This window comes from Scyliorhinus canicula, chromosome 16 (genome assembly GCF_902713615.1).
Source record: "Scyliorhinus canicula chromosome 16, sScyCan1.1, whole genome shotgun sequence".
In the NCBI taxonomy this organism is placed as follows: Eukaryota; Metazoa; Chordata; class Chondrichthyes; order Carcharhiniformes; family Scyliorhinidae; genus Scyliorhinus; species Scyliorhinus canicula.
The window spans coordinates 627,477-649,488 of NC_052161.1; the positions used below are offsets into that span (position 1 = coordinate 627,477).

Sequence of the window (22,012 nt, forward strand, 5' to 3'; positions counted from 1 at the left end):
CCCTATCCAGACTCCCCCCTCTCCACACTGACCCTATCCAGACTCCCCCCTCTCCACACTGACCCTATCCAGACTCCCCCCTCTCCACCACTGACCCTATCCAGACTCCCCCCTCCCCCACTGACCCTATCCAGACTCCCCCCACTGGCCCTATCCAGACTCCCCCCCCTCACGGACCCTACCCAGACTCCCCCCCCCCCCACTGACCCTATCCAGACCCCCCCCCCCCACTGACCCTATCCAGACTCCCCCCCCCCACACGGACCCTACCCAGACTCCCCCCCCCCCCAGACTGACCCTATCCAGACCCCCCCCCCCCCACTGACCCTATCCAGACTCCCACCCCCCCCAACACGGACCCTAACCCTCCCACTCAGACCCCTCCCCATACTAGAGCGCTACAGTAACCACATTCAGCCTCTCAGCCTCTCCTCACTCCTGCACAGTGACTCGATTCCCCACATGCAGCGGGTGTGATGGTCACAGTGAGTCCACCGAGGGCTCAAACGTCTCACCTGAACATCTTACAGACATAGGAAGCAGCTCCCGATGGCGTGGACGAAGCAAAGTCTCTGATATCAGTCGTGAATGGAGCCACACACTCTCTCAGCAGCACCTGTACAAACAGTATGAAGCAGGAGCAATCAGAAATCTCCATGTCATTCAATATTGCGCCTAGTTCCGGGTACCACACAGCTGGAAGGAAGTGAAGGCATTCGAGAGAATGCAGAAAAGATTCACAACAATGACTCCAAGGATTTGAATTTAGATTGGAGAAGTTTTCCTTGAAGAGAAGGTTGAGAGGAGATTGGATAGAGGTTTTCATAATCATGAGGGACCTTGACAGGGCTGTGAATCTGTGGAATTCACTCCCCCCAGAGTGCGGTGAATGCCGGGACAGTGAGTACATTTGAGGAGATAGAGAGAATTTTAATTAGTAATGGTTTGAAGGGTTATGGAGAACAGGCGGGAAATGAAGTTGAGGCTTGAGAGGGGTTCGAGGAGCTGAATGGTCAACTCCTGTTCCGAGTTCTTACGATCTCACACTTCACAGGCTAAATTCCATTGTTCACTGTGCTGCCCATCTAACCAGCCCATCCATATCCTCCTGTATTTGGAGTCTTTCCTCCTCGCTATTTAGTGATTAGGATCTAGAATGCACTGTCTGTGAGTGTGGTGGACGCGGTTTCACACAGCGAGTGGTTAGGATCTGGAATGTACTGTCTGAGAGTGTGGTGGAGAAGGTTCAATTCAAAGGGAATTGGATCCTTAGCTGAAAAGGAAACATTGGCACAAGGTGAATTGTTCTTTCAGAGGGTCAGCCTTACAGAACAGTGACCTTCTTTGGTTCTATGGGGACTCCCAACACCTGGAGTCTCAGGTGACAGCAGACAGAAGTAGAAATGGTAGAGCAGTTATCATGGGGGATTTTAATCTACATGTCGATTGGTTTAACCAGGTTGGTCAAGGCAACCTTGAGGAGGAGTTTATAGAATGTATCCGCGATAGTTTCCTAGAACAGTATGTAATGGAACCTACGAGGGAACAAACGGTCCTAGATCTTGTCCAGTGTAATGAGACAGGATTGATTCATGATCTCATAGTTAGGGATCCTCTCGGAAGGAGCGATCACAATATGGTGGAATTTAAAATACAGATGGAGGGTGAGAAAGTAAATTCAAATACTAGTGTTTTGTTTTTAAACAAAGGAGATTACAATGGGATGAGAGAAGAACTAGCTAAGGTAGACTGGGAGCAAAGACTTTATGGTGGAACAGTTGAGGAACAGTGGAGAACCTTCCAAGCTATTTTTCACAGTGCTCATCAAAGGTTTATACCAACAAAAAGGAAGGACGGTAGAAAGAGGAAAAATCGACCGTGGATATCTAAGGAAATAAGGGAGAGTATCAAATTGAAGGAAAAAGCATACAAAGTGGCAAAGATTGGTGGGAGACTAGAGGGCTGGGAAATCTTTAGGGGGCAACAGAAAGCTACTAAAAAAGCTATAAAGAGTAAGATAGATTATGAGAGTAAACTTGCTCAGAATATAAAACAGAGAGTAAAAGTTTCTACAAATATCTAAAACAATAAAGAGTGGCTAAGGTAAATATTGGTCCTTTAGAGGATGAGAAGGGAGATTTAATAATGGGAGATGAGGAAATGGCTGAGGAACTGAACAGGTTTTTTGGGTCGGTCTTCACAATGGAAGACACAAATAACATGCCAGTGACTGATAGAAATGAGGCTATGACAGGTGAGGACCTTGAGAGGATTGTTATCACTAAGAAGGTAGATGGGCAAGCTAATGGGGCTAAAGGTAGACAAGTCTCCTGGCCCTGATGGAATGCATCCCAGAGTGCTAAAAGAGATGGCTAGGGAAATTGCAAATGCACTAGTGATAATTTACCAAAATTCACTAGACTCTGGGGTGATCCCGGTGGATTGGAAATTAGCAAACGTGACACCACTGTTTAAAAAAAGGAGGTAGGCAGAAAGCGGGTAATTATGGGCCAGTGAGCTTAACTTCGGTAGTAGGGAAGATGCTGGAATCTATCAAGGAAGAAATAGCGAGGCATCTGGATAGAAATTGTCCCATTGGACGGACGCAGCATGGGTTCAGTGCAGTAGATAATGGGGAGCCAATGGATGTGGTATATCTGGATTTCCAGAAAGCCTTTGACAAGGTGCCACACAAATGGTTGCTGCATAAGATAAAAATGCATGGCATTAAGGGTAAAGTAGTAGAATGGATAGAGGATTGGTTAATTAATAGAAAGCAAAGAGTGGGGATTAATGGGTGTTTCTCTGGTTGGCAATCAGTAGCTAGTGGTGTCCCTCAGGGATCCGTGTTGGGCCCACAATTGTTCACAATTTACATAGATGATTTGGAGTTGGGGACCAAGGGCAATGTGTCCAAGTTTGCAGATGACACAAAGATGAGTGGTAAAGCGAAAAGTGCAGAGGATACTGGAAGTCTGCAGAGGGATTTGGAAAGGTTAGGTGAATGGGCTAGGGTCTGGCAGATGGAATACAACGTTGACAAATGTGAGGTTATCCATTTTGGTAGGAATAACAGCAAACGGGATTATTATTTAAATGATAAAATATTAAAGCATGCTGCTGTGCAGAGAGACCTGGGTGTGCTCGTGCATGAGTCACAGAAAGTTGGTTTACAGGTGCAACAGGTGGTTAAGAAGGCAAATGGAATTTTGTCCTTCATTGCTAGAGGAATGGAGTTTAAGACTAGGGAGGTTATGCTGCAATTGTATAAGGTGTTAGTGAGGCCACACCTGGAGTATTCTGTTCAGTTTTGGTCTCCTTACTTGAGAAAGGATGTACTGGCACTGGAGGGTGTGCAGAGGAGATTCACTACGTTAATCCCAGAGCTGAAGGGGTTGGATTACGAGGAGAGGTTGAGTAGACTGGGACTGTACTCATTGGAATTTAGAAGGATGAGGGGGGGATCTTACAGAAACATATAAAATTGTGAAGGGAATAGATAGGATAGATGCGGGCAGGTTGTTTCCACTGGCAGGTGAAAGCAGAACTAGGGGGCATAGCCTCAAAATAAGGGGGAGTAGATTTAGGACTGAGTTTAGGAGGAACTTCTTCACCCAAAGGGTTGTGAATCTATGGAATTCCTTGCCCCGTGAAGTAGTTGAGGCTCCTTCATTAAATGTTTTTAAGGTAAAGATAGATAGTTTTTTGAAGAATAAAGGGATTAAGGATTATGGTGTTCAGGCCGGAAAGTGGAGCTGAGTCCACAAAAGATCAGCCATGATCTCATTGAATGGCGGAGCAGGCCCGAGGGGCCAGATGGCCTACTCCTGCTCCTAGTTCTTATGACCCATTAACCAGACCAACCACACAAACTGCAATCCATGTAGTTCACCTCCTCTCTCCTCAAACATTCAATCACCAATTCAGGCTACAACAGCCAGTGTGAATGGACCTGACTCACAGACATGTTCTACTTGCTCCTATTCCAGGTACCTCCACAGGGTCATTCCCATATTAATACTTGACTGACTGCACAACAACGATTTTACAGTAAAGATGATGACTCTAACCCACCTTCATGGTATCTGCTGCGGCTGCCATCAGTTGATAGTGAGGCGACAGGAGGCAACTGACAGCTGTGGAGAAGAGACGAGGGAGATGGGCCAAACAAAGCAAACCCTGCAACCTGACAACAGGAGGAAAGATTGGGATAAGAGAGGGTCAAAGAGCACAGCTCGGCAATACAACTACCCTGCAGGCAACAAAATAAATCCTATATCCCAAACACCCCAAAATAAATCTCAAATCATACAGACCCCAAATAAATCCCCTGTCCTACAGATTTTTAAAAATTCATTCCTGGGGCGTGGGCATCGCAGGCTGTGTCAACATTTACTGCCCATCCCTAATTGCCCTTGAGGGGGCACTTCAGAATCAACCCCATTGCTGTGGGTCTGGAGTCAATGTAGGTCAGACCAGGTAAGGACGGCAGATTTCCTTCCCTAAAGGACATGAGTGAACCAGATGGTTTTTTGCGACAATCGACAATGGTTTCACGGTCATCATTAGGCTTTTAATTCCAGATATTTTATTGAGGTTAATTCCCATCTCCTGGCGTGGTGGGATTGCAACCCGGGTCCCCAGATCATTACCCCGAGTCTCTGGATTACTAGTCCAGCAACAATTCCACTGTGCCTCTTACATAAATCCCATAATCTAGACTACAAAATAAACCCATATCCCACACACCCCAAAATAAACCCATATCCCACACACCCCAAAATAAACCCGTATCCCACACACCCCAAAATAAACCCAGATCCCGGAGATCCCAAAACAAATCCCATATCCTGGAGATCCCAAATGATGCAAAATGATTACCTGCACAAGTTGATATGAGCTTTCTCCATGACGATGAGCCAAGCCAGCATAGGCTGTAGGTCACTCACGTTTGGCAGATAATCATACAGAGCCTGAGGAGGAAATACAGACTCAGTCAGACACCAACTACGACACACAGGCACCAGTAAAACCGATCACCACCACCAAACCCTCCTCCCAACCACAACTGCTCCTGGGTCACACATAGGTCACCCAACCTCTCCCAGGATCACTGACACCTCATGGCCCACTCCAGTCACACACAAACCTGGCTAAATCTCTGGGACACCCATACTCTTCCCCCTACTTCCCTCAGGGTTACTCAGACCCCTGCCCTGATCATCCAAGTATCCATTCCATTGCTGGACTCTTCACTCACAGTTATGATCTGAGCGTTGAGCTCTGCTGTCAGGACTGCTGAATTTGGTTTGGCAACAAAGAGTCCATGAAATGCTTGCATCGCACACGCCGTCACCATCTGTAACAGAAAGAGGATGACATGGGACCTTTCCCGGTAGGTATAGAGAATCTTCAGGGGTGGAAGCGTGGTGAGGGTCTGCGGGGGAGGTGGGGTGGCGAGGGTCTGGGGGGGAGGGCAGAGCCCAAAGAGCAGCACAGGACAGGGCAGAGCAACGGCAGCACAGGAAAGGGCAGAACAGGGCAGAGAGCAGCACAGGGAGGGGGGTGGGGGGGCAGAGAGCAGCAAAGGCAGGACAGGACAGAGAACAGCACAGGGAGGGCAGGGCAGGGCCCAGAAAGCAGGCAACATAAAACTGAAAATATGTCTCCATTGAATAAGAGGCCACAAAGAAAAAACATTAATGCAAAACACCTTTCAGCAGGGTGGCATAACGTGACAAGGTACGGAGTCGTATTCAAAGAGAAAATGAACGAATATCTGGAGGAGGAAAGAATTATAGGGATACTGAGAAAGATACGGGGAGTGGGACTAACTGGGAAAGACACGGAGAGCGGGACTAACTGGGAAAGACACGGGGAGTGGGCCTAACTGGGAAAGACACAGGGAGTGGGACTAACTGGGAAAGACACGGGGAGCGGGACTAACTGGGAAAGACACAGGGAGCGGGACTAACTGGGAAAGACACAGGGAGTGGGACTAACTGGGAAAGACACAGAGAGCGGGACTAACTGGGAAAGACACGGGGAGCGGGACTAACTGGGAAAGACACGGGGAGTGGGACTAACTGGGAAAGACACAGGGAGCGGGACTAACTGGGAAAGACACAGAGAGCGGGACTAACTGGGAAAGGAACGGGGAGTGGGACTAACTGGGAAAGACACAGAGAGCGGGACTAACTGGGAAAGACACAGGGAGTGGGACTAACTGGGAAAGACACAGGGAGTGGGACTAACTGGGAAAGGGACACAGAGAGCGGGACTAACTGGGAAAGATACGGGGAGCGGGACTAACTGGGAAAGACACAGGGAGTGGGACTAACTGGGAAAGACACAGGGAGTGGGACTAACTGGGAAAGACACAGGGAGCGGGACTAACTGGGAAAGACACAGGGAGTGGGACTAACTGGGAAAGACACGGGGAGTGGGACTAACTGGGAAAGGAACGGGGAGTGGGACTAACTGGGAAAGACACAGGGAGCGGGACTAACTGGGAAAGAGACACGGGGAGGGGGACTAACTGGGAAAGGACACAGGGAGTGGGACAGACTAACTGGGAAAGACATGGGGAGTGGGACTAACTGGGAAAGACACGGGGAGTGGGACTAACTGGGAAAGACACAGGGAGTGGGACTAACTGGGAAAGACACGGGGAGTGGGACTAACTGGGAAAGACACAGGGAGCGGGACTAACTGGGAAAGGAACGGGGAGTGGGACTAACTGGGAAAGACACGGGGAGTGGGACTAACTGGGAAAGGAACGGGGAGTGGGACTAACTGGGAAAGGAACGGGGAGTGGGACTAACTGGGAAAGACACGGGGAGTGGGACTAACTGGGAAAGACACGGAGTGGGACTAACTGGGAAAGACACGGAGTGGGACTAACTGGGAAAGACACAGGGAGCGGGACTAACTGGGAAAGACACAGGGAGTGGGACTAACTGGGAAAGACACATGGGGAGTGGGACTGACTGGGAAAGACACGGGGAGTGGGACTTACTGGGAAAGACACGGAGAGCGGGACTAACTGGGAAAGATACGGAGAGTGGGACTAGCTGGGAAAGACATGGAGTGGGATTAACTGGGAAAGACACGGAGAGCGGGACTAACTGGGAAAGACACGGAGAGCGGGACTAACTGGGAAAGACACGGAGTGGGATTAACTGGGAAAGACACGGAGAGCGGGACTAACTGGGAAATACACGGAGCGGGACTAGCTGGGAAAGACATGGAGTGGGATTAACTGGGAAAGACACGGTGAGTGGGAGTAACTGGGTTGCTCTTTTTTAAAATAAATTTAGAGTACCCAATTAATTTTTTCCAATTACGGGGCAATTTAGCGTGGCCAATCCACCTAGCCTGCACATCTTTGGGTTGTGGGGCGAAACCCACGCAAAGGCGGGGAGAATGTGCAAACTGCACACAGACAGTGTTCCAGAGCCGGGATCGAACCTGGGACCTCGGCGCCGTGAGGCAACAGGGCTAACCCACTGCGCCACCGTGCTGCCCCAACTGGGTTGTTCTTGAGCAGAGATGTCGATTCAATGACCAGAATGGCTTCTATGATCAATAAAATTAGATAATTACCACGTTATTGAGAGTCATGATCCTGAGCAGAATCTCACAGCACGACTTTACACAACTGACAGGGAAACACGGGAGGACATCCTTCAGCAAACCCAACACGTGCAGAGCTGTGGTACCCTCTCCACTGCCTGTAAGAAACAAACATATCCATTCACAAAATGGGCATTTTATTCAGCACTCCATAATCCAAACAGCTCCTTCCCACAACCCAACACTCATACATCAGCCCAACCATGCCAACCCAATCCCTGGCCATCCACCTCACCCACAGAGCTCCAAAAGGGTCCTCAGTTACCCGTCCCCACAAACCTCCAAACTCCTCAATCTCCTTTATGCAGAATCTGGCTGTCGATTGTGCAGCAGGGTGGTGGGGGGGTGCCAGGTCTCCAAACATGAAGTCACATCCCTTTAGCACAGAGCAGATTCCACGATGTGCCTCCTTCCGGACCTGGGTGGGAGAGGACAGTCAGCAACAGCTCAGAAATTACACTGCCTGCAGCTCCCACCACATACACAGTATCTGCTTGGTTACACGCGCACACACACACATACAATCTCTTTAATCTAGAGCTGCTCCTTTAGACTGGAAATTTGCTCACCTCACTGGTTGTTAAGGGGAGGGGGGCAGAGAATTACAGACCGGTTAGCCTAACATATGGTATTGGAAAATAGTAGAGTCCAGACTTGAGGATAGGATGAATAGCTGAAAATATTGGGCTGTGAGAGCCAGCATGGATATGAAAACAGCAGAGCATCACTAACAAACCTAACTAGTCACTTCTTCAAAACGTTCAAATCAGTGGATAGCAGAAGTAAATGGATAAAATTTCCATAGATTCTGAAGACATCCGATAAAGTTCTACATTGAGAACTGAGCTAAAATTGAAGCTGAAGGAACTGAAAGAAAATTATTGATCTGGTCAGAAAAGTGATTGGATTGGATTTGTTTATTGTCACGTGTACCGAGGTACAGTGAAAAGTATTTTTCTGTGAGCAGCTCAACAGATCATTCAGTACATGGGAAGAAAAGGAAATAAAAGAAAATACATAATAGGGCAACACAAGGTATACAATGTAACTACATAAGCACCAGCATTGGATGAAGCATACAGGGTGTAGTGTTAATCAGGTCAGTCCATAAGAGGGTGGTTTAGGAGTCTGGTAACAGTGTGTGACTGGGGAGAATGTTGAGATAATGGTGGGGGAGTCCAGAACTAGAGGCTATAGTTTGAGGATAAGAGATAAACCTTTTAGGACTGAGGTGAGGAGAAATTTCTTCACCAAGTGAGTGATAAATCTGTGGGACTTACTACCACAAAGTAGTTGAGGCCAAAATGTTGTGTAATTTCAAGAAGGAATTAGATACAGCTCTTGGGGCTAAAGGGATCGGGGGATACGGGGGGAAGGCGGGATCAGGGTATTGAAGTTGATGATCAGCCATGATCATAATGAATGGCAGAGTAGGCTCGAAGGGCTGAATGGCCTCGTCCTGCTTCTATTTCCTATGTTTGAATATGTTTCTATAATGGACAGAATGTGACTATTGGGAGTCCTGCAAAGATCGGTGTTGGGGCCTCAAGTATTATTAACAACCTAGATGACGGGGTGCAAATTCACAGATGACACAAAGGCTGCATTGTAAGCTGTGTAGATGGAAGCATTAAGATCACAGAGAAACTGAGAGCAGAGACTCAGCAGACCAGTGACATGGATTATCAACATGGCCTAACAGGTTGGAAAATGCACAGCCCTGGTTAGATCATACCTGGAGTGTTACTGTGAACAGTTCAGAGCACCCGAGGAAGGACATATTGGCCTTGGAGCAAGTGCAGCGTAGATTTACCAGAATGATCCTGGACTCTAAGGGTCATTCGACGAGAGACCATACAAACTAGGGTTACATTCCTTGGCATCTGCAAAGTCGGGGAATGATTTGATCCAAGTTTTCAAGATATTAAGGAGAAAAAACAGGGTCCAATAGAGAGAAACTATTTGTGCTGGTAATCAGTCTCGAATCTCAGGACAGAGTGTAAATGTTAGAACCATACCTTTGAGGAATGAAATTAGCAAACATTTCTCCACACACAGGAGTGGGAGTTTGGAACTGCCTTCTGCAAACTGTTACTACATTAAAAGTTACTTTTAAACCTGTAATTGATGGATTTCTGTGAACCTCTCTACTCCACAGTGCCTGCTCAGTTCATCCCCTGCAACCCACAACCTGTGTGGCACCCATACACCACCAACAGTGGCATTGGCTTTCCCAGCCCACTGGCCCCTCTGCCACCAGTCCATTTCTATTGCTCTGTGTCTGTAGTCAGATGGGCTATGAACAACTCTACAATCAACACTCGAACATCTTGACAACAAGGACACCTACGTGAGACTGCTGTTCATTGACGACAGCTCCGCCTTCAACACCATTATCCCGACAAGACTAATAAGCAAACTCCGCAATCTTGGACTTGACCGCTCCCTGTGCAGCTGAATCCTTGGCTTCCTCACAAACAGACCGCAATCTGTCAGGGTCGGCAACAGCACCTCCTCCACAATAGCCCTCAACACCCGGAGCCCCACAAGGATGTGTGCTCACTCCTTGACTGTATCCCCCATACACACATGACTGTGTGGCAAGATTTAACTCCAACTCAGTCTATAAGTTTGCAGATGATACGACTGTGGTGGGTTGTATCTCAAACAAAGACGAATCAGACAACAGAAGGGACTACAGAAAACAACCTCTCTCTAAATATTTACATAGAATTTACAATGCAGAAGGAGGCCATTCGGCCCATCGATTCTGCACCGGCTCTTGGAAAGAGCACCCTACCCAAGGTCAACACCTCCACCCTATCACCATAACCCCACCCAAAACTAAGGGCAATTTTGGACACTAAGGGCAATTTAGCATGGCCAATCCACCTAACCTGCACATCTTTGGACTGTGGGAGGAAACCGGAGTACCCGGAGGAAACTCACGCAGACACGGGGAGGATGTGCAGACTCCGCACAGACAGTGACCCAAGCCGGAATCGAACCTGGGACCCTGGAGCTGTGAAGCGAGTGTGCTATCCACAATGCTACCGTACTGCCCTAATGTCGGAAAGACCAAGGAACTGATCATCGACTTCAGGAAGCGTAGCACGACACACATTCCCGTCTGCATCAATGGTTCCGAAGTGGAGATGGTCGATAGCTTTAAGTTCCTAGGGGTCACCACCACCGACAGTCTGCCCTGGTCCACTCACGTTGATGCAACAGTCAAGAAAGCCCAACAAGAAATTGGGCACGCCTGCATCGATTCTCACAAACTTCTACAGATGTGCGATAGAGAGCACCCTATAAGGCTGCATCACAGCTCGGTATGGTAACTGCTCGGCCCAAGATCGCAAGAAACTGCAGGATGTGGTGAACTCAGCCCAACGCATCACGCAAGCCTGCCACCCTCACATTGACTCTGCATACAGCATTATCAGAGACCCCTCCCACACAGGCATTGCCTTCTTCCAGACCCTTCCATCAGGAAGAAGGTACAGAAGTCTGCACATTCAGACATAGGAACAGCTTCTTCCCCACAGCTACAAGACTCCTCAACGGCTCCCCCTCGGACTGATCTGTTCTCTGTAAGAACACTATTCACGACGCCCTATGCTGCTCTTGCTCATGTATTTGCTTTGTTTGGCCCCTTGTTCCGCACTGCAACCAAACACTGTTTGTCAATGTGCCATTTGTCAATGTTCTCTGTCAATTATTCTTTTTGTCTACTACGTACATACTGTGTATGTTCCCTCGGACGCAGAAAAATACTTTTCACTGTACTTTGGTACATGTGACAATAAATCAAATCATCATCATACCATTAGCCAAGTCATTTCATCACCTCAGATTGTGAATGACCAACTCACCTTTGGTTTGACATGTACTGTGAAACTGAGGAGGCCATGGTAAACTTGGAGTGTCGAGGGGAAGCTCCACACAGCCAAATCTTGTTTGCGCAGCAGTGTGGAGAGGCACGAGAGAATCTGTCAGACAAGGAAATAACGTCAGATCACAATGAAAACTCTACACTGTTACACCAGCGAACAAACACCACGGGGGAACAGACAAACAGATCACACCCACCCATCGTAGTGCTGCCGTGGATCCTGCACCCGTCTGAGAAGCCAAGAGATTCATAAAGACTTTTGCTGTGTCTGAGAACTTCTTTATTAGAACAGGACTTGGAACACTGCAATCCATAAGCAGAATAATTATCCAGCTGGATTCAGAAGACACATTCATAATTACAGCACAAGCACTAAGCAATTGGAACAGGAAGCCAATCGGCCCCTCGATCCTTCTCTGCAGTTCAATAAGGTAACAATGATTTTCCACATCAACTTCACCTTCCTCTTCTACCCCAATATTTCTCACTTCGCTTCTATCCAGATCACATGCAAGGACTGAGCATGCACAGTCTTCTGGGATAGAGATTTCCAAAGATTCACAAGCCTCTGACAGAAGGTGTTTCTCTGGAAGCAGAGAGTAGGAATAAATGTCCTATTTTAGGTTTGTTTTCAAGGTGTAAAACGGATGAGTTAAGGGCGAGGACGGATATGTGGAATTGTGATATAATAGCCATCATGGAGACGTGGTTGAGGGAGGGGCAGGATTGGTAGCTCAACATCCTGAGATGTAGAATCTTCAGACGATTATTAGTTAAGGAGTCAGTTCCTGAGGTAAGGAAAGATGATGGGCGGGATTCCACAACTTCCGACGCCGGAGTGGTTTGCGCTGTTCTTGGCGCCGGGCCATCTCGCCAAGTGCGGGAGAAGCCCACTCGATATCTTGGAGGAGACATCAAATGAAGCTTTGTGGGTAGATCGTAGGAATAAATACGGGACAGCTACATAGCTGGGTGTTTATTATAGACCCTCAGATAGTTAGCGGGAAATTGAGGAGCAAATATGTGCGTAATTCGCGGAATGTGCAAAAAAATAACAATAGGTTTATTATATCAAGTGATTTCAACTTTCTCAACAGTTATTTGAATAGTCACTGTGTTACGGGCTTAGATAGAGTGGAGTTCTTAAAATGTATCAGCACATTTTAGGGCAATATGTGGAGGATTCAACAAGGGATGGTGCAGAGCTGGACCTAATTCTGGGGCCTGAAGCCCAACAGGTGGTTGATGTGGGAGCATTTTTGGTGATAGCCACCACAACATGGTTCAATTTAAATTTGTTATGGACAAAGAAATAGACAAGTTGCAAAATAAGGTTTTGGATTGGGGGAGAATGTATTTTAGTAAAATAAGGTAGGATCTGGCCATGGTAAACAGGAAAAGATTACTGTGGGGAAATCTACAGAAGAGCAGTGGGGGTGTTCAGAGGGAAAATAGAGGTGGTACAGGTCCAACATGTTCCCTCTAGAGTGATTGGAAGGAGTAACAAGCCCAGAGAACCATGGATGACCAGAGATATTCAGGATTCAGTGAAAAGGAAAAGAGGTTTTTAGCAAGTTCAAGGGGAGTGAATCAGCAGAGGCATTAGTGAAGCGCAGGATGGAGCTTAAGAAAGCAATGAGGAGAGAAAAGAGGGGATATGAGAAAGCTCTGGCTGGTAAATGTAGGAAAAATCCCAAAACATTGTACAAGTCTAGCAAGAGGAGTATAGAAATTGGCAAATCATGCTGCAGCTGTTCAGAACCTTAGTTAGGCCACATTTGGCCACATCTGATTAGTTAGTTTGCAGACGACACAAAGGTTGGTGGAATTGCAGATAGCGATGAGGAATGTCAGAGGATACAGCAGGATTTAGATGGTTTGGAGACTTGGACGGAGAGATGGAGTTTAAACCGGACAAACGTGAGGTAATGCATTTTGGAAGGTCTAATGCAGGTCGGGAATATACAGTGAATGGTAGAACCCTCAAGAGTATTGACAGTCAGAGAGATCTAGGTGTACAGGTCCACAGGTCACTGAAAGGGGCAACACAGGTGGAGAAGGTCGTCAAGAAGGCATACGGCATGCTTGCCTTCATTGGCTGGGGCATTGAGCATAAAAATTGGCAAGTCATGTTTCAGCTGTATAGAACCTTAGTTAAGCCACATTTGGAGTATAGTGTTCAATTCTGGTTGCCACACTACCAGAAGGATGTGGAGGCTTTAGAGAGGGTGCAGAAGAGATTTACCAGGATGTTGCCTGGTATGGAGGGCATTAGCTATGAGGAGCGGTTGAATAAACTCGGTTTGTTCTCACTGGAACGACGGAGGTTGAGGGGCGACCTGATAGAGGTCTACAAAATTATGAGGGGCATAGACAGAGTGGATAGTCAGAGGCTTTTCCCCAGGGTAGAGGGTTCAATTACTAGGGGGCATAGGTTTAAGGTGCGAGGGGAAAGGTTTAGAGGAGATGTACGGGGCAAGTTTTTTACACAGAGGGTAGTGGGTGCCTGGAGCTCGAGGCCGGAGGTGGTGGTGGAAGCAGGGACGATAGTGACATTTAAGGGGCATCTTGACAAATACATGAACAGGATGGGAATAGAGGGATACGGACCCAGGAATTGTAGAAGATTGTAGTTTCGTCGGGCAGCATGGTCGGCACGGGCTTGGAGGGCCGAATGGCCTGTTCCTGTGCTGTACTTTTATTTGTTCTTTGGAATATCATGTTCAATTCTGGTCACCAAACTTCAGAGGGGGTACAGAAGAGGTTTACCAGAATGTTGCCTGGTCTGGCGGGAATTAGCTATGAGGAGAGGGCAGTACGGTGGGGCAGTGGTTAGCACTGCTGCCTCGCGGCGCTAAGGACCCAGGTTCAATCCTGGCCCCGGGTCACTGTCCGTGCGGAGTTTGCACATTCTCCCCGAGTCTGCATGGGTCTCACCCCCACAACCTAAAAGGATGGGCAAGGTAGGTGAACTGACCATACTAAAATGCCCCTTAATTGGAAAAGAATTATTGGGTACTCTCAATTTATTTTAAAACAGCTATGACGAGAGGCTGGATAAACTTGGATTGTTTCCCTGGAACAACGGAGGTTGAGGGGCGACCTGATAAAGAGGTTTACAAACTTATGAAGGGCATGGACAGAGTGGATAGTCAGACACTTTTCCCAGGGCGGAAAAGTCAATTACATGGGGACATAGGGGATGCTGCCAGGGGAGCATCATAAAATCATGCTGACTGTCTAATCAATATTCAAACTGCCCCATTCCCAATGGATTTCTGACTGATGTCAGGCTAACTGGCCTGTAATCGCACACTCTCTCCTTTGTTGAATGGTGGTATTGTACCTGTTCCCACCCAATCCACTGGGAATCATTCCAGAATCCGGTGAATCTTCGAAATTCACGGCCGTTGCATTCACTATTTTTGTTGCTCAGCTGTTTTAGAACATGGTCATCAGGCTCATTGGATTTATTGACTTTAACTCCCATTATGTGCAGCACGGTAGCACAGTGGGCAGCACGTTAGCACAGTGGGCAGCAGTGGTTGGCACAGTGGGCAGCACAGTGCACAGTGGGTAGCACAGTGGGCGGCCAGTCATTGGCAGTGGGTAGCAGTGGTCGGCACAGGGTGGCAGTGGGTGGCACAGTGGGCATCACAGTGGTTGGCACAGTGGTTAGCAGCGTCCAGGTCCCAGATTTGATTCCCGGGTTGGGTCTCTGTCTGTGTGGAGTCTGCACGTTCTCCCCATGGGTTTCCTCCGGGTTCTCCGGTTTCTTCCCACAAGTCCCGAAAGACGAGCTTGTTAGGTGAATTGGACATTCTGAATTCTCCCTCAGTGTACCTGAACAGGCGCCGGAATGTGGCGACTAGGGGCTTTTCACAGTTTCACAGTAACTTCATTGCAGTGTTAATGTAAGCTTACTTGCGACACTAATGAAGATTATCATTAATTTTGCCAATCCTTTTACTAATTACCTTAAAATTCATTTTATTTTATGCACCAATGCCCCAGCAGAATTCGGCAATATTTGGACTTACCGTTTCATTACCAAATTCAGGAGGTAGGCTATGGCCGCAACTGACTCTTCGGATTCCACCGCTTCCAATGTGGTCATCTGCCAGAGAGACACAAGCATGAACAAGTCAGGCTGGGGACTCATACAGCTGTCAGAATCACTGTCTCCTACCCTACCCAGCAACAATTAATCACAGCCTGCCTTATGCTCGAAAATCTTTACCTGGTCTATGAGTTCCATAACCGTAAACTTCTCACTACACATCTTGCTTCATCCAGCACACTCCTGTGGGACTAGGATAAATGTAACTCCAGAAATCCCAATATGGCTAATTGTACTTCTGATTGGCAAATAAACAATGAGTAACAGACCTGTCATTAGGTCTGTTATCACACAGCAGACAAGTGAACTTTAGCCCTTTTCTGTTAATTAACCTGGGGAAGGAGCAGTGCTCCGAAAGCTCGTGTTTGTAACGAACATGTTGGACTTTAACCTGGTATTGTAAGACTTCTTACTGTGCTAACGCCAGTCCAATGCGGCATCTCCACATCCTGTTAATTAAACATACCCTTAACTTTGCAGATTGCATGCCCAGCCTGCAATGTCTTCACTGAAGATGGCTGGCAATATCTACTGGACAAAACGGGAGCATGGCTAATTCACTGATTATGTAAAACCCTGTTCCCATGTGCAATCCATAGTCCGAAAGACAACCCACTCAGCAATCCCTGACTTCTCAGAGAGATCAGCCCAGAATGATATCCCCATGTGCCCACACGTACCAACAGGAAAAAGGTTAGAAACTGATGGAAAACAATTGGGCAGCATGGTAGCATTGTGGATAGCACAATTGCTTCACAGCTCCAGGGTCTCAGGTTCGATTCCAGCTTGGGTCACTGTCTGTGCGGAGTCTGCACATCCTCCCCATGTGCACGTGGGTTTCCTCCCACAGTCCAAAGATGTGCAGGTTAGGTGGATTGGCCATGATAAATTACCCTTAGTGTCCAAAATTGCCCTTAGTGTTGGGTGGGTTATGGGGATAGGGTGGAGGTGTTGACCTTGGGTAGGGTGCTCTTTCCAAGAGCCGGTGCAGACTCGATGGGCCGAATGGCCTCCTTCTACACTGTAAATTCTATGATAATCTATGATAATCTCAAATGTGCCTCGTCTGTGAAGAATTATTTTTTTAAGCAGTCACCTTGCAGGTAAGAACAGGAGCCTGAAGTGAAAACTTACCAAAGCTGCAAAATATTCTGTCTCTGTCTCATTCCCCCCTTGCGAGCGGATCACCTCAGTAACAGCAGCCAAAACAGCACAGATCTGGGGGAAAACATAGAGAGTGACTCTCCACAAACTGCCTGTTTATAAACACCAAGCACAATAATAGTGTCGAGTGAGCGAGGAGAGACCAAGTGTGTGAACACAATGAGCAGAGTGTGTGAACCGGCAGTGTCCTTGCTCATGGTCAACCCGAGTGTGACAGCAACACTGATTGCCCTGGGTTACAGATTGAGATCCGCAGCCACAGAATGCCTCCAGTATCTGATCCTCAGAAACTCTCTTCTACACTCACCTCTTTGTGAGCTGCTGAGTTAGATTCCCAGAAACGTTGGACTCGGCTAAATGTCATGTTGCTGCAATCAGACAGGCCACTCAGGAAGGTAGCAGAGGTTTTTTCTGTGACAGCACCATCCTCACACTCAACAAACAGCTCTGCTGACAAAGTCTCTCGTGGACCAAATGATAAACTGTTGGACTGGAGTTCATTGTGCAGTTTCAGTACATCTACAGTGAGATCACTCTTTCCTGGAAGAACATACAGGGTTCAGAGGTTAATAACAAATTTACTGAGGAACAAAGACCCCATCTGCCCCTCACTTCCACATTAAACACAGCAGCGAGAGATTAGTAGTTTCTGCACCATCCAAACTCCAACTTACACGATTATTCTCAGCCTCTCCACAACCCAGTCACACTGATTCCTGGTAACTCACTCCATCAGCAACTGCTGCACCCATCAGGAGAATGCAGGGGGAGAGAGAGGCCAGTGGGCTGAGCGTCAACACTCACTGGCAGCCACTCACTGGGCACTGGAACCATTCACTGGGTACAGGCGCCACTCACTGGGTATATGAGCCAGTCACTGGGCACTGGCACCACTAACTGGGAACTGGCACCAATCACTGGGCACTGGCACCACTAACTGGGCACTGGCAGCCCCTCACTGGGCACTGGCAGCCCCTCTCTGGGCACTGGCAGCCCCTCTCTGGGCACTGGCAGCCCCTCTCTGGGCACTGGCAGCCCCTCATTGGGCACTGGCAGCCCCTCATTGGGCACTGGCAGCCCCTCATTGGGCACTGGCCCCACTCGCTGGGTGCTGGCACCAATCACTGGGCACTGTCCGCCCCTCACTGGGCACTGTCAGCCCCTCACTGGGCACTGGCCCCACTCACTGGGGCACTGGCAGCCCCTCACTGGGCACTGGCAGCCCCTCACTGGGCACTGGCAGCCCCTCGCTGGGCACTGGCAGCCCCTCGCTGGGCACTGGCAGCCCCTCACTGGACACTGGCAGCCCCTCACTGGGCACTGGCAGCCCCTCACTGGACACTGGCAGCCCCCCACTGGGCACTGGCAGCCCCCCACTGGGCACTGGCAGCCACTCACTGGGCACTGGCCCCGCTCACTGGGCACTGGCCCCGCTCACTGGCAGCCCCTCGCTGGGCACTGGCAGCCCCTCACTGGACACTGGCAGCCCCTCACTGGGCACTGGCAGCCCCCCACTGGGCACTGGCAGCCCCTCACTGGGCACTTGCCCCACTCACTGGGCACTGGCAGCCCCTCACAGGGCACTGGCCCCACTCACTGGGCACTGGCCCCGCTCACTGGGCACTGGCCCCACTTACTGGGCACTGGCCCCGCTCACTGGCAGCCCCTCACTGGGCACTGGCAGCCCCTCATTGGGCACTGGCCCCACTCGCTGGGCGCTGGCACCAATCACTGGGCACTGGCAGCCCCTCACTGGGCACTGGCAGCCCCTCACTGGGCACTGGCAGCCCCTCACTGGGCACTGGCAGCCCCTCACTGGGCACTGGCAGCCCCTCACTGGGCACTGGCAGCCCCTCACTGGGCACTGGCAGCCCCTCACTGGGCACTGGCCCCACTCACTGGGCACTGGCACCAATCACTGGCAGCCCCTCACTGGGCACTGGCAGCCCCTCACTGGGCACTGGCCCCACTCACTGGGCACTGGCACCAATCACTGGCAGCCCCTCACTGGGCACTGGCAGCCCCTCACTGGGCACTGGCAGCCCCTCACTGGGCACTGGCAGCCCCTCACTGGGCACTGTCAGCCCCTCACTGGGCACTAGCAGCCCCTCACTGGGCACTGGCAGCCCCCCACTGGGCACTGGCAGCCCCTCACTGGGCACTAGCAGCCCCTCACTGGGCACTGGCAGCCCCTCACTGGGCACTGGCCCCACTCACTGGGCACTGGCACCAATCACTGGCAGCCCCTCACTGGGCACTGGCAGCCCCTCACTGGGCACTGGCAGCCCCTCACTGGGCACTGGCAGCCCCTCACTGGGCACTGGCAGCCCCTCACTGGGCACTGGCCCCACTCACTGGGCACTGGCCCCGCTCACTGGGCACTGGCCCCGCTCACTGGCAGCCCCTCACTGGGCACTGGCAGCCCCTCACTGGGCACTGGCAGCCCCTCACTGGGCACTGGCAGCCCCTCACTGGGCACTGGCAGCCCCTCACTGGGCACTGGCAGCCCCTCACTGGGCACTGGCAGAGACTCTGGAGGCTGCACAGTGACGGGGCTGCAGCCACACGTGGGCCCGAAGGCCAGGCCTGAAGCCTGGGCCTTTCCTGCCGCCTCGCTCGGGCTCCCACCTGCGGCTCTGCTGAAGAATCGACTCCGCGCGGCCTCCCGGTGGCGGCGGCTCTCCGGGTTCGATTCGCTGCTCTGCCCTTTCCGCCATCGCTTCAGCTTCGGCTTCACCCCAGAACGCAGCCGCCCGCTCCGCGCCATCCCGCAGCCCGGCCGAACTAACCCCGGACCCCCGCCACACCGCCCCCAGCGGCCCAGAGCGGGACTCCCAGCACACCGCCCCCAGCGGCCCGGAGCGGGACTCCCGGCATACCGCCCCCCGCGGCCCGGAGCGGGACTCCAACCACACCGCCCCCAGCGGGACTCCCGGCACACCGCCCCCCCGCGGCCCGGAGCGGGACTCCAACCACACCGCCCCCCAGCGGGACTCCCGGCACACCGCCCCCCGCGGCCCGGAGCGGGACTCCCGGCACACCGCCCCCCGCGGCCTGGAGCGGGACTCCCGGCACACCGCCCCCCGCGGCACGGAGCGGAACTCCCGGCACACCGCCCCCCGCGGCCCGGAGCGGGACTCCCGGCACACCGCCCCCCGCGGCCAGGAGCGGGACTCCCGGCACACCGACCCCCGCGGCCCGGAGCGGGACTCCAACCACACCGCCCCCCGCGGCCCGGAGCGGGACTCCAACCACACCGCCCCCCGCGGCCCGGAGCAGGACTCCCGGCACACCGCCCCCGCGGCCCGGAGCGGGACTCCAACCACACCGCCCCCAGCGGGGACTCCCGGCACACCGCCCCCAGCGGCCCGGAGCGGGACTCCCGGCATACCACCCCCCGCGGCCCGGAGCGGGACTCCAACCACACCGCCCCCAGCGGGACTCCCGGCACACCGCCCCCCGCGGCCCGGAGCGGGACTCCAACCACACCGCCCCCCGCGGCCCGGAGCAGGACTCCCGGCACACCGCCCCCGCGGCCCGGAGCGGGACTCCAACCACACCGCCCCCAGCGGGACTCCCGGCACACCGCCCCCAGCGGCCCGGAGCGGGACTCCCGGCATACCACCCCCCGCGGCCCGGAGCGGGACTCCAACCACACCGCCCCCAGCGGGACTCCCGGCACACCGCCCCCCGCGGCCCGGAGCGGGACTCCAACCGCACCGCCCCCTGCGGGACTCCCGGCACACCGCCCCCCCGCGGCCCGGCGCGGAACTCCCGGCACACCGCCCCCCGCGGCACGGAGCGGAACTCCCGGCACACCGCCCCCCGCGGCACGGAGCGGGACTCCCGGCACACCGCCCCCCGCGGCCCGGAGCGGGACTCCAACCACACCGCCCCCCAGCGGGACTCCCGGCACACCGCCCCCCGCGGCCCGGAGCGGGGCTCCCGGCACACCGCCCCCCGCGGCCCGGAGCGGGACTCCCGGCACACCGCCCCCCGCGGCCCGGAGCGGGACTCCAACCACACCGCCCCCCAGCGGGACTCCCGGCACACCGTCCCCCGCGGCCCGGAGCGGGACTCCCGGCACACCGCCCCCCGCAGCCCGGAGCGGGACTCCCGGCACACCGCCCCCCGCGGCCCGGAGCGGGACTCCAACCACACCGCCCCCCAGCGGGACTCCCGGCACACCGCCCCCCGCGGCCCGGTGCGGGACTCCCGGCACACCGCCCCCCGCGGCCCGGAGCGGGACTCCAACCACACCGCCCCCAGCGGGACTCCCGGCACACCGCCCCCCGCGGGACTCCCGGCACACCGCCCCCCGCGGCCCGGAGCGGGACTCCCGGCACACCGCCCCCCGCGGCCCGGAACGGGACTCCAACCACACCGCCCCCCGCGGCACGGAGCGGGACTCCCGCCACACCGCCCCCCGCGGCCCGGAGCGGGACTCCCGGCACACCGCCCCCCGCGGCCCCCAGCGGGACTCCCGGCACACCGCCCCCCGCGGCCCGGAGCGGGACTCCAACCACACCGCCCCCCGCGGCCCGGAGCGGGACTCCCGGCACACCGCCCCCCGCGGCCCGGAGCGGGACTCCCGGCACACCGCCCCCCGCGGCCCCCAGCGGGACTCCCGGCACACCGCCCCCCGCGGCCCGGGACTCCCTCCACACCGCCCCCTGGTTGCAGAGGGAGGGGGTGAAGGTGCTGAGCTGAGGTGTAGGTACACCCACTGTGCTGTTAGGGAGGGAGTTACAGGATGTTGCCCCAGTGACAGTGAAGGAACCAAGATAGGGCCCACCCCACCCTGCCCTCCGCCAGCTCCTGCCTGATACCACCGCCCACCACCAAACACAGCTTCCCCCCCCCCCCCCCAGATACCCTGGTCCATTCCTCACCCCCCCCCCCCCCCCGAGAGACCTGGTCCATTCCTCCCCACCCCCCCCCCCCCGAGAGACCCTGGTCCATTCCTCACCCCCCCCCTCCCCCGAGAGACCCTGGTCCATTCCTCACCCCCCCCTCCCCCGAGAGACCCTGGTCCATTCCTCCCCCCCCTCCCCCGAGAGACCCTGGTCCATTCCTCACCCCCCCCCTCCCCCGAGAGACCCTGGTCCATTCCTCCCCCCCCCCCCCCCCCGAGAGACCCTGGTCCATTCCTCACCCCCCCCCCCCCCCCCGAGAGACCCTGGTCCATTCCTCACCCC

At 53.1% G+C, this 22,012-nt stretch overlaps 1 protein-coding gene across 1 annotated transcript in view; it reads right to left on the reverse strand.

Moving 5' to 3' along the window:
• The window catches only part of rrp12 (ribosomal RNA processing 12 homolog), a 60,768-nt gene extending 41,155 nt beyond the window's left edge, over positions 1 to 19,613 (reverse strand). The window contains exons 1-12 of the mRNA XM_038822188.1: positions 19,443 to 19,613; positions 17,122 to 17,354; positions 16,785 to 16,868; positions 15,571 to 15,647; positions 11,728 to 11,833; positions 11,511 to 11,627; positions 7,915 to 8,053; positions 7,606 to 7,733; positions 5,261 to 5,359; positions 4,882 to 4,973; positions 4,075 to 4,186; positions 516 to 616 (exon numbers count right to left, since the gene is read on the reverse strand). Coding sequence (XP_038678116.1) covers positions 516 to 616; positions 4,075 to 4,186; positions 4,882 to 4,973; positions 5,261 to 5,359; positions 7,606 to 7,733; positions 7,915 to 8,053; positions 11,511 to 11,627; positions 11,728 to 11,833; positions 15,571 to 15,647; positions 16,785 to 16,868; positions 17,122 to 17,354; positions 19,443 to 19,581 — 1,427 coding nt within the window. The 5' untranslated portion in view covers positions 19,582 to 19,613. The remainder of the gene's footprint in view (positions 1 to 515; positions 617 to 4,074; positions 4,187 to 4,881; positions 4,974 to 5,260; positions 5,360 to 7,605; positions 7,734 to 7,914; positions 8,054 to 11,510; positions 11,628 to 11,727; positions 11,834 to 15,570; positions 15,648 to 16,784; positions 16,869 to 17,121; positions 17,355 to 19,442) is intronic.
• Positions 19,614 to 22,012: the final 2,399 nt, after the last annotated feature.